This window comes from Lycorma delicatula, chromosome 4, assembly GCF_047948215.1.
Source record: "Lycorma delicatula isolate Av1 chromosome 4, ASM4794821v1, whole genome shotgun sequence".
Lineage (NCBI taxonomy): Eukaryota > Metazoa > Arthropoda > Insecta > Hemiptera > Fulgoridae > Lycorma > Lycorma delicatula.
Window position 1 is genome coordinate 66,829,600 of NC_134458.1, and position 13,508 is coordinate 66,843,107.

Genomic DNA, 13,508 nt, shown 5'->3' on the forward strand with positions numbered 1-13,508 from the left:
TAAAAATAACTGTAGAATAATTCACAATCAGAAGGCCTTATGAATGTTATTTTAAGTATGTATTTACGTACAAGTGGAACAGATTGCAAAAATGTTGTTTTTTAAATTAGGATTAATTAAAAATTCATCAACAGAGTAATATTGCTTCCTTAAAACAAATAGTTTTAATTGTATTTTAAATAGATTGGTGGGAGATTTTTTAAATGGTTCAATAATTTATTAAAAGTGGCAATAGAAGTGTAGTAAGGTCCTATATGTTAAATTTAAGTATTGTGTTAAATTGTATGAAAACGGAAAACAGTTTCGTTTTCATATAAAGTACATTTGTTTTTGGTTCAGTAAAGCTGGATATTATTTTTTTAAGATTAAATGACCATTATTTTTAGCAAAGATGCATATTCATAAATATAAACACAAGGATAAGTTAACGTATTTAATTTTCTAAATATCAGTATATACAATTTTAAACTTATGGGCCCCAAACAATGATCTGATATCACAGTTTTTATTTTGCAAAGTTACATTGACTTTTTGAGGAAGCTCAAAGAAATGACATTATACTTTAGAAGGGAATATAAATAAGCAAAATAAATATTTTTAAATTATTACAAGCTTAGAGTTTTATTAATGTGCTTCAAAGCAAAACATTACAATTTTATTACAAATGATATGAATTTGATCATCCCCGAGAGAACTTGTCTTCTAATAAAACATCCAAAAATTTCACTTTATGGGCAACCGAAATACTATAAAACCTTTTTGTTAACAGTTTCATCCATATTTAAATTTAGGTGGTTATAATCTACCCAGTGAATAATATTTTGAGCTCCAAAAGTAGAATTTTGAGGTTATTCTAATTATCTTCAGTTATAGATACAGTTTTGTCATCTGTGAAGTAGGTAACAGCAAATAGTTCAAGATTTTAGGGTAGGTCATCAATAAACAATAAGAAAATCAAGAACCCAGGACACTTCCCTGTGGCACTATGCATTCTATATCTTAAAATGAGAACCTAAATTTTATATGTCTGTTCTTGTCAAAAGATGAAATTTCAGCTACTCGTTTACAGTCGGTAAGGTATGATTTTAATCAATTGTTAGCAGCTCCTCTGATACCATAGTTGTAACTTCTTGCATCATTAAAAAAAATTTGAATTAAATTGTTTGTTTTACCGAGATCCCTAAAAATTAAAAATGGAATCTTTCTTTATCAACCTAATTTAAAATACTTTCCAAAAACTGGGATGTTGCTAATCAGTAGACAATTTTTTCTGAAAAACATGCTGCAAGTTTTTATAGTACATTATTGCTTTTTAAGAAATATTAAAAGTATTTTTCATAGTTTTTTCAAATACTTTAGAAAATGCAGACAATAAGAAAGCTGGCCTATAATTTTTATAATTAAGTGCCAACCTTTCTTAAGGAGAGGGATAACTATAGAAGTCTTAAGGCAGTTGGGAAATATTCAGTTGTTGAAAGATACTGTAATTTAATTTGTAAGAGGAATAATAGTATTTATGAATTCTTTTAAAATACTAGCAGGAATTTCATCAGTAGGCCTGCCCATTGAATATGTACTCCTTACAAAAGGGCGTTCCGAAAGTCGCTGTGCAGTATGCTTTAGAATTTTAACTTGCCAAATCAATCTTTAAAACAGAAAAATACATATGAAGTCAATGTAAACTGGTAATCAGTTAAATACATCTGCACTGTAAAGAGTTCAAACCTTAAGTTTCTACTGCTTTATTCATTAACTACTTAATTAACTATGTAAATGCTGATGGTATGTGATGAAACTGTATTTAGCGATTATTTGAATCTGGTGATCTGTGGAAATAGTTTATTAAACCTAGCTTCAGCCATTTGCTTTTTATCCTTACTTCAAACCTTTTGATTTCCAGCAGGAAATTCATTGACCCTCTCCAGGTGTTGGAGAAACATTAGATTAAGGGATACATTTTACCATCTTACCTTAAAATCCATTATTGATTGATTGTACAAAACTAGGGATATTCATTTTGAGGAAATTATTTATGTTTTCGGCTGATGTGATCAAAATCAAGAAGTCATGTATGCTTGTAATGAAGATTAAACTTGTACATTTTTATTCTTGGGGTGCTGCACTTATCCATTGCTACCTAAGCTTGTTATTTTTTTTAGCCTCTGGGACCACCATTAGGTATTGCTTCAGAAGATGAGATGAAACGACAATTTTGTAGCATGTGAAAATGCCATGCCTGACCAGGACTCAAACTTGGAACCTCCAAATGAAAGGCCGAGATTATTATTTTTTTTCAGATAAAATGAATATGTGGTGTCAACTTTGTAATTGTATGTGAAAAATTATACTGAAAGAAAAACATTTCATTTCCATAGTTTTATTTCTTGAATATTTGTTTTTTCAAGTAAATGTTATCAACCTATTAAGTATGTTATCATAACACTCTGTGTTGCATTAGTAATTACTTTAAATTGTTTAATTAGTGTAAAATTATTTTGACTTAAACTGAGGAAAAGAATTCGTTTTATATGTATTAATTATTTATAAATTAATAGGATTTTTTAAAGCTTCATAAATACTAGCGTTTTACTATATATTTTTTTATTCTTGTAAAATATTGTACATGACTTTTTAGTGAATCTAAAGTTAATTTAAATTTTTGTTAAAATAGGTTTCACCTACAAATTCAATTGACTATTTGCCTTACAATTCACTGCAAAGAGCTGTGACTGAAGGTATGAATCACATCACAACATTGACCAAAAGTGCTTTGGCTCCACAGATTGCGAGGTATATTGTTAATTTAAATAAAGTATAATTATATATTGATTAACATAGAATTAGGAGTATTTTTTGGATTAAAACCTTTTAAGCCAGTGAAACAGTTACAGTAGGTAAGTAAGAAAGGCCAAGTATAAACAATCTTGAAGTACAATGTTACAAAACAGTGTTGAAAAGTAGGTTTGGGAATGAAGCGAAGCCAAAGACAAATCTGAGAAAAAAGCCTACAGCAAATTCTGAGTAATAGTTAGTTTACTAATGAAAAGTAGTGAAGAAAATAAAACTTGGAGTAGACTAATTAGAATGCATGGAATGCAGCAAGCTCATTCAGATTGAAGGAATGGTGAAATAAATAAAACTGTATAAATGTAGAATGTAACTACTCGTATGATTGGTATAAAACAAAAAACATGTAATAATTTCATGATGTTCTCTTATGGATCATTGTTGAATTCACCATTATATACATATATATCCGTTAATAATTCACTGTTGTTAAATGTAAACATTATTACATTAACACAAAATGACATTTTATGAATTTTTTTTAAATCGTCAATAATTTACCTTTATCTCCTTGTAGAAATCCTGTTCATTTTTAGGACATTTCCAAAACCTTTATTTATTTAATTAAGCTAGAAATGTGATTCTTTGATTAGGACTGATAGGGAATAAGAACAGGAACAGGGAGATCTCAGCAATAGTTACACTTTTTGTGTGACCCTTGGATAGGTTATCAACAAGCTAAAATCAGATAACATTACAACATGCCTCTATGGTGATTATAATTTCCTTAAGATCATGATAAATAGTGATGAATCTTGTAGATATGGGTTACAACCCAGAAACCAAAGCTCAGTCATCATAATATCCAAGGCTGAAGAAAGCAAGACAAGTGAAGAGCAAAGTGAAAGTACCTTGATATCATGCATCATAAATACACACCTGAAGGCCAAACTGTCTACAAATAGTACTGTTTGGAGGTTCTGTGTCACCTTTATGATTTAGTTCAATACATGAAACTTGCAGGAATCACTAGAGTGGCAATGGCATTACAACAATGCACCTGCCTACTCATCATGTCTAATGCAGAATTTCTTGGTCAAGCATGAAATTTCTCAGGTTTATTAGAGTTCTTACTTACTAGACACGGCTTCTTGTAACCTCTCGCCATTCCCTTAACTGAAAAGATCACAATTTGACAACCAGAAAAATATTGATAAACGTTATACCGTGCCGGTGACCATAACTAAAAAAGATTATCAAAAATGTTTCCTATAATAGAATGTCAGCTTATGTTTGTGGAGTCTCAAGGGGACTATTTCAAATGAGACTATAGTTTGAAACACCTAGGTAGACTATTTGTTTTTTCAAGCCCTATGATCCAGTACTTTCTGAACAGACCTCTAATGCTAATTAATACTCTAGTGAATCTAACAGCAGAATATAATTATTTGTAAAAATTAATTTTTCAACTTATTACTATTTTATATTTTCTTTACATTTAGTACTTTTGCCGAGGTATATGGTTCATGACAACTTCTTTTCATAAAATTTCATTAAAAACAAATTAAAATTTTAAGAATATAGAGAGGTGTATGTTTACTTTTTCAGTCATTTATTAAAATGAACTATTCTGCAGCTATTACAATCTGCAGAAAATAATAGAACTATTGTTTATTAGTATTATAATTTTGATGAATATTTTTAATTCAATTTATTTTCTCTAATCTGATCACTGTGTTCGAATTTTTTTGTTCATTAATTATATTACCGTTGCTGTTATTATTAAAGTATTTTCTTTAGAGTAAGGGATTTCCTCTTGTTATTTATTTTTAATATTTCCATATTTTCTATACTTGAAAATGAATTTTTATTATCCCCAATTTGTTTGTTAATGTTCCAAAAGCATTTTAATTTCTATTTGTCATTCCTATGTAAGATTTTTCTTTTAATAACAACAGAATAGTTCATTTTATATTAGTCACTAATTTTGTAAACAAACCTCTCTAAAATTATGATGGCACAGAGAACTTTCTGATGGAAGTTACTAAGTGTGGAGGAAAAATAAAGCAGTAAGTGGAAAAATTACTTTTTGTAAATAACTAAATTTATATGTATTTCTTTTGGCTTTACATCTAAGGGTTTTGTTTTTCATTGTATCATGTCATGAATTATTTCTGTTGTGTTACCTGCATCAAGGTATGTAATATTTAGTGTGTGATATCTTTTGTGTTTGTGTAGTGCTGTCTCTATGCAAGATGTTGGTATGGTTAAAGAAGAAGATGGTATGATACCTTTACGTACTATAAAGGTTTCAAATGGTGATCCTGAGAGAACGTACCGTCCATATCAAGTTATGGAGTAAGTAAAATATTGAATTTGCTTTGAATTAATGTTTAAACATTTTTTATACTCTAGGAATTACTTTTCTTATTCCTTTAAGGACCTTGAAGTTAGAGTGAAGAATTCAACATTTTAATGAATAGAGTAGTATTATCCAGAGTAACTAGGGTGATATCTTTTCATATCTCTTATTTTATTTCTATATTATTACTACATTCCAAGTAAGTGAAGCATTTTTTGCTTTATTCATATGTAATATTTAATGCATATTTATATGGTAGAAAATAAATATTTTCTAATTTATACAAAACATTCAGTATGTTTAAAAGCTCAAAAACTTTATTTAGATTGGACTCCTTTTAGTCATTTACACATTCATCACGGCTAGAAATTTGAATTTTTTTTCTACCAGGCATCATTTAAACATTGTTTTTACTACATGCATTTATTATTTATACATTACTTATTACAATTTTTTTTAGTTGTGGTTGGAATTAATATTTATAATTTAAATTTGAAAACTGGATGATGATTCTTGTGCACCATCAGCAGGAAGCTTTGATGACAACCAAGTGATGATAACCTGAATGTGACAAAAGTTATAATTGGACCACAAGTCTTTTTCGCCAAAATATGAGTAACAAGAATTATTTATTGGTGTACTTGCCAAAAATTGGTGTTATTGGTGAAAAATGCACTTTTTTGTTTTTTCATGATCACAGTGTATATTATGTTCATTTGTATTAAATTACTATGACCACATTTGATGTATGAAGTCCAAATATATAATATTAAGTAGGTAATGCAGTAGTCTTTAACACTATTTGAACAAAAATGTTAACTTTTATTCATTAGTAACATTAAAGTTGATAAAAGCACAATTTTTTGCTATTAGAAGTCATGTTCAAATTTCTGTATTTAATTTTCATTAAAAAAGAATACTTTATATGAATATTCAAATTAAAGGATCTTTTTACAAAAATCAATTCTATAGGACTAAATATTATATTTTAGAGGCACGTAGCACCATATTCATTTTAACATGGAATATGATTTTGGAAGGAGAAGCCTTCCAGTCAACCAAAGAAAAGATAAATTTAACAAAAAGAAATTGAGTGACAATGAAATTATAAAATTAGATTTTTTTTAAATTACAAAAAAGTAAATAAGATTATTTATTCACTTCATTACAAGGAATTTATTGAAGTATTTCAAGTTGTTTTGATGATAATTTAAAATTAATTAACTGGAAATTGCTGTAAAAGGTAACTTCACAACAGAAAATTCAAAATAAATAAGCAATTAGGATTTCAATCCAACAAAAGGTACCTTATGAAAGAATGGAAAATAATGAATGACGATAAAAAATGTTCCCAAGAGATGGCATTCCTACCACATAATAAAGCAATAGCAAGTTAGACAGTGATCATCACTCATTGCCCCTCATGTAGGACAACTTGATGATGATCACTGCCTGCTGCAATCAGTTTGTTAAGTGGATAGGATCTTACCAGTATCTAATCAAGTTGGTGTCAAATTCTAAGTTATTACTTCTGAGATGTCCTAGAAAAAGTGGCTTGAATATTTAATTTAAACTCATTTTTGGATCATAAGAGTTTCCATAAGATCCGTAGGAATAGCTCCAAAATGTTTTGCTCAAATCAGGGAATCCCTTTGCCATTCCTGTGTTGAAAAAGTCTCATTTTGAGTCAAAAGGTCTTGTGTTTCATTCACTTTTAAAAGGTGTATTTTGTCATAATCATTTGGACTAGGCTAAATATGCCTAGAAACTGAAAAATATTGTTACTTTTTCAGCTTTTAATAACTGTAATATTTAATTAACTGTAATATTGTTACAGTTTTAATTCCTAGCTGTTACCCATTGTATCAATTTCCATCATCCCCTGTAAATGCATTGAATAAATCCAATCCACACATCATTGTTCTTTATATCACCATTCACTTTTTAGTCAATAATGACAATTTTGCTACCATTCAGTATGTCTTGTGACAATAATTGCTCACATAGGTCAAATAATTATAAAATATAATACAGGTACTACAGTATTGTTTATCATTGAGGCTGTAGACCATACTTAGTGGTTGTTTTCCATCCTGAACATGTTTAGCTACTGAACCTTTTTTTTACTATTTTAAAAGCATCAACTGCTGTCATTATTAGCAGTTAATAAATACTAACATGATGCAGTAAAACTGCTGAGCCTTCTTTGACTTCAGAAATTTATGAAAAATATGTTTTGAACACAGTTTCTTTTGTGCTGATGTAGAAGTGCATAATCAGTTCACTACAGGAAGCAGCAGAAACCAGTTAATTTGTAATTTTCCCTAGCTTTCCCAGTATGAGATCTTGTTGTCTTTTAGAAATAGTTATACTAATTTCATTGAGTTCTGACATTTGTCTCACTTCATTTCACCTACAAAAATTTTGGTTACTGCTCCCAATATCTTTTCACACTTTGGTGTTTGCTTAGATTGCTGCTGTTCCCTGAGATGTCTCAGGTTTTCTAAAATGATCAGGTTGGTTTTCTGTTTTAATTACTTGGTATTCAGTATTAAAATTCTGTTATACATATTTACTTTCTAATCTTCAGATTTTCTTTTATCCTAATACTCATTTTATTTATTTCCCTCCATTTAACTCTAAATATTGTCAATTGATTTATTTAATTTTATCCTCTTTAGTAATTACAGGAAGTTTATGATAGGGATGATATATATATATTTTTTTTATCATGTGAAAAATGCCAACTTGGCCAGGATTTGAGTCCTGGGCCTTGTCCAGATGAAAGCTAGAGACACTATCCTTCCATCATGAAGATTGAAATTTACTAAGAATCATGTTATATTTTTAATAGTGTTGTATGAATCATAGATATTTTTTTCCTACCTATACCTTGTGAGCAATCTATTTGTGATCCCTCTTCAACAGACATTTTTGATATAAAAATTTAAAATATTTAAAATTTGTTTACTACAAAAATATATGTAAACAAAATAATAAATTGTATTTCATTCATATGGAAATAACCAGAAAAAAACAGATTTAATTCTTTTGATTTATGCACAATTTCTCATTAGAGGGACTCCAAAAACTGTTCATTTAATATGATCACTAATCATCACCATAAGGTGTCTGAAGCAGGTCCCACGCATCATGTCTGTCTCCATTCTCCTCTATTCCCAGTTAAACATTTAAGATCCTGACAGCTCCTATTTCCTTTTAGATTAATTTAATTCATTTCCTTTTAGATTATTTTCAATTTCTCATGTTGTTTCCCCCAGAAATCTAAACTGGAAGCTACTTTAACTCTGGAAAATTTAACATAAGAATACTGTGCTGTCATATTAATACTTGAGAATCACTGGGCAGTGTTATTCCATTGCATTCTGCCTATAGATCAGCTATCCATAACATTAGAGTCATTAATACAATAAAAAATAAATAAACAAAGTAAAGAATACAACCTTAAAAAAATTAAATCATATATTAAGTAAACCATATTTCAATAAAACTGATAAAGTCCAGTCAATAGGGATATTTTTGCTAAAAAATTAGTAGAGTTTAGGGAAATATGGGGGATTGTCGATTAGGATAAGTACAACTTGTTTGTATATGACTGGACAAAATCTCTAAAATCAGATTTTAACTAAATTGTAAAAATAATTTAACTGATAAACTTATTCTTAATTCTTGTAATAGATTGCAGTATTATCAATAGCAGAATAATCAGTTTCAATTGACTTTTAGCTGAGAGTGGATAAAAGTTTAAAATTTTTAATGAAAAAAATTGTCTCATGAAAAATGGTGATGACCATACAAGCACTTAAAAGTGTAGAAAAGTACCTCCGGCACTGAAATTATTGCATTTAAGTTTGAAACCTTATAAAACACAAACTATCCACCCTATCTCAAAGCAAGTCACAAAAATTTATATGGCTTTATAAAAAAAAACATTTTCATTATTAGACTATGTAAGATTTGAATGTCAGATATTTTTTTAGAAATATTATCGTATTAGTTCTACAATTAACCACCATCCAGAAAAAAAGAATTATATAAATGAATTACAAAAAAGATTCATTTTCAAATATTCTGTTTCTACAGGAATAGAAAACAGAATAAAATGAAACCTGAAACTATAATAAACTTGAAATAATGAAACTTGAACTGTTGAACTATTGAACTATATTAAACTTAAAATAGGAACAATTTGGGAACCACATATCCATAAGCAAGCAGTCAAGGGAGAGAATTGATGTACTATCTATAATTCTTCCTTTTTTTAGCAGCTCGGTTAAAACAATTATTCTATTGTTCATGAAGATCTCGTAAGAAAAATACAGATCAGCAATAACTTGTAGAAAGTGTGGTTGATATTCATTGATTTAAAGTAATGGTTGATACCATTACTTGCCTCAACCCATGTTTCTATGTCATATACTTCTAAAAATAACATTTTTACAAATAGATATAACTCATAAATGGTAAAAGGTAAAGAACTGAAATTTAAGGGTGATAATTTTACAGAATGAGCTACCTTGTTTAAAAATTTGAATAGGATTGGTACAGTAGTTCATGGATAAACTATCCTCACATTTTAAACAGAAGAATGGTAAAAGATTAAAGTCAAGCTTTGCAACAGAAGACTAAAAAGAAATTGTGTTAAATCTGTTGTCATGCCAAAAACGTACCTTAAAAATTAATAATAAAAATTTTCAATATCAACAAATGCAGAATAAAATCATTTAAATTTTGATATGACTTGAATTGAAATCAGTTTTGGATAATTAGTTTTTTATAAGGTTTCAGATTCGAGTACATATTATAATAAATCTGCATCGAGTAATATTTATGAGAATTAAGATTTATGCTATAATTACAGTTTAAATTATTTATTAAGGTAATATATATTTAAGGTGGACTGTATTCTTTTTTAAGAATTTGTGCGGAATAGTAATAAATTTTATATACATATTAAAGTCTGTGTACATTAGATTAGAAGACAGTATATTTTACCCTCATTACTCCATCGCCAACTATCATTATTAAATCACTTGATCTGTACATTGCTTCTGGTATAAGGTTTATTTTTGATAATATCTTTTTATTTTAATTACCATTTTTTTGAAGTTTTATTTATTTTTAATTTTACTTAATTTAATAACAGTAATATCTTGAGTATAATATTCTTTCTCTCTTTTTAAATCTTGTTATTCTTTTAACTCATTTAATCATATTTCAGAAAACCACTTGTGATGAATCAATATCTACAACCCAACTCTTACGGTTATGGTAAGAAAATTGTGTAGTTAAGCAACTATTTCTGTGTGTTCCCTTATTTATTTAAACCACAATAGAAAGCTAGCTGGTAGCTAACATTCAGAATTGATATGTTATCATGAAGATTCTACTAATAATACTAACCATAACAGTATAGTAATTTATTACAATATTTGCATATTTTACCATTAAAATCTATAATTCTTTTATTTCTTAAATAACTGCAATATTCTATGAACTGAAAGATTGTGTGGGCATGAAATGTCATACTCCTATCTGTTATATAGAGTGACTCAAAAGGAAAGAAAATAATTTGGGAACTGATAACAGAGTTTGAAATAAGGAAAAAATTTCATACAAACATATGTCCGAAAACGCTTTGCTATCAAGTTATGGCTAGCAAAAACTTTCGCCCAGATTTCAGTTCTTTAGTGAAATGAGGTTATACTGAAAATTTTAAGGCATTATGTAAAGGATAAATTGGTGTTGGTTTCTTTTGTTTCTGATCTGAAAAATCGAATAAAATGGTGTTAGAACTATATCTCCCGTAGTTTTCATGATATCCAATGCAAAATAGAAAAAAATTCAATGACAAAAACACTTCTTTTAGGTTTGAAATACAATAACTTTGTTAAATGACCAATAAATGCATAATTTTTTTCATAAAAACTTGTAGAAAATTTTGTTCTGAGAAATTGATGTTATAAAGTTTATAAAAAACAAAAAAAAATCAACTTTTATTATTAAAATCAAAACAGAACAAAATTTAAAAGAAATATGTTATGAATTTGTAAAAATTAAAAACAATAATTTTTAGTGTAATAAATTTACATCTTTATAAAATTAGATTTGCAATACTAACTGTATGTTATGTAATTAATTTGAATACTACTCATTGTTGTCATAAAATTGTGGTTATGTATTTGGAATAAATGTTAGGCAGTTTAGTTGATTTTGACGTAATTTTGATTACATTTATTTTTGAAAATCATAGTTATGTAGTGTTTTGTGTTTGTTATACTGTAACTGTACCTACACTTTTCCTATTGAATTTGAATTTAAGTGAATTTTTTTTAAATTCTTTGTTTTGAAAAATATCCCATCTCTTCACTCATGCAAAATATTCTGATATAATTTTTGTGTACAGCTTTTATAATGGAAGTGCTCCAGCTGTGGTAGAAGAATACTGATATAGGTATCCTGGATGAGTAGTTCCAAACCGTACAGTACTTTGTAGAATTTTTAATAATATTCATGAGAATGGTATACTTGCCAGCACTTATGTTTCTTCTGAATGCCACCTAGTGCAGTGTGATGAAAGAGAAAACATTATTCAGGTGTTACAACTCTGGAAGTTGCAGATTTGAATCCCAGTCAAGCATGGCATTTTCAAATGCTACAGAGGATAAAAAAAAGGTATTAGAGCTCAGTCCTACAACAAGCATACAAAGAATTTCTACATGACTACAAATTTCTAAATGAATTTCCACAAATTACAGTATGGAGGACATTGTATGCTCACGGACTGTATCCTTATCATATTGAAAAAAATTAACCCCTCCAGCTTGACTGTGTGAGATGACTGCCATTTTGTCAATGGGTTAACAGTAATTACCACTTAATTCTGTTCATACTATTTTCAAACGAAGCAACATTTACCCTTAATGGCATAAACAAAACACAGGATTCAATTGGTGGTCTGAAAAAATCCATGTACTGTAGTTGAATCAAACTTCCAGCAATGATGTTCAGTGAATATTTGGTGTGGCATGATTGACAACCAATTTATAGGCTCTTTCATACTAGAACAACATTTCATTGGGAGAAATTATCTGGAATTTTTAAACAATGAATTTCTTACAGTGCTTGAAAATTTCTCATTAGTGGAACAAATTGAAATTTACTATCAACTTGATGGAGCATATACGAGGTCTGTTCAGAAAATAACCAAACATTTTTAATTGCGTGTCAATGGAGATATTTAGTGATGTGCGGTTGGCAGCATTGTGTTCTGTATTACCTCCTCTCTAACGGCATGTTCTTGGACTTTTGATATCTTGTTTAGTTTTTGTGTTATTTTTATTTTAGTGCAATGTGTTAAAGTGTTAATAGTGATTTTTGTAATGCACGATTTTCGTGATGAACAATACAACGTAAAATTTTGTGTGAAACTGGAGAAACTTTCACAGAGATATTTCAGCTCTTGAAGGAAGCTTATAGAGATGATGCTCTGGGTCATATGCAATGTTACAAATAGTTTTCACAATTTAAAAGTGGTCATCAGTTAACTGAAGATGACCCTCGACTAGGAAGGCCTTCAACTTCAACTGATGACACCCATGTTCAGAAAATCAATGATTGGGTGCTTGCAAATCGCCGATTGACTGTCAGAAAACTTGCAGAAGAGGTTAGCATCTCAATTGGATCATGGTATGACATTTTGACTGAAAAATTGAACATGCATTGAGTTCCAGCAAAGTTTGTTCCTCATTTGGTGACCGAACAGCAGAAAGAACATTGAGTGGATGTTTGTCAACAACTTCTTGAACAAGCCAATTACGACAAAACATTCTTGCAAAGGATCTTAACGGCAGATCTAGCTGGGTTTACGGCTATGACATTGAGACAAAAGTTCAGTCATCAAAATAGATTGGCAAAGGATCTCGAAGCTCCAAGAAAAACATGTCAATGTCGATCCAATTCAAAGTGATACTCTGTTTTTTCTATTTTAATGGAATTGTGCGTTTGAATTCTTGCCTTAAGGCGAAACAGTGAACTGTGGTTAGGTGAAAAAAATCTACAAAAAGAGACCAGAGTTGGATGAGACAACTCATGGTTCCTTCACCACGACTTCAGAACTTTGTCAGTTCGTCATTTTTGTGCCAAAAATCAGATGACTGTCCTCCCTCATCCTCCCTACTCGCCAGACCTGGCTCCTTGCGATTTTTTCTTATTTCCGAAATTAAAATCAATGATGAAAGGACACCGTTCTGAGACTATTATGACATTAAAGCAAATTCGTTCCAGACCTTAAAGGCCATTTCAAATGAAGCTATCCAGGTCTGCTTTGCAAAATGGA

At 29.2% G+C, this 13,508-nt stretch overlaps 1 protein-coding gene across 8 annotated transcripts in view; it reads left to right on the forward strand.

Moving 5' to 3' along the window:
• The window catches only part of Ca-alpha1D (Ca[2+]-channel protein alpha[[1]] subunit D), a 659,257-nt gene that overhangs the window by 608,554 nt on the left and 37,195 nt on the right, over positions 1-13,508 (forward strand). For 7 of the 8 annotated variants that reach the window (XM_075363219.1, XM_075363216.1, XM_075363221.1 and 4 more), the window contains 3 exons: positions 2,672-2,790; positions 5,026-5,145; positions 10,392-10,441. In XM_075363219.1, the coding sequence (XP_075219334.1) occupies positions 2,672-2,790; positions 5,026-5,145; positions 10,392-10,441 (289 nt within the window). The remainder of the gene's footprint in view (positions 1-2,671; positions 2,791-5,025; positions 5,146-10,391; positions 10,442-13,508) is intronic. The other variant, XR_012756106.1, reaches the window with a different exon arrangement.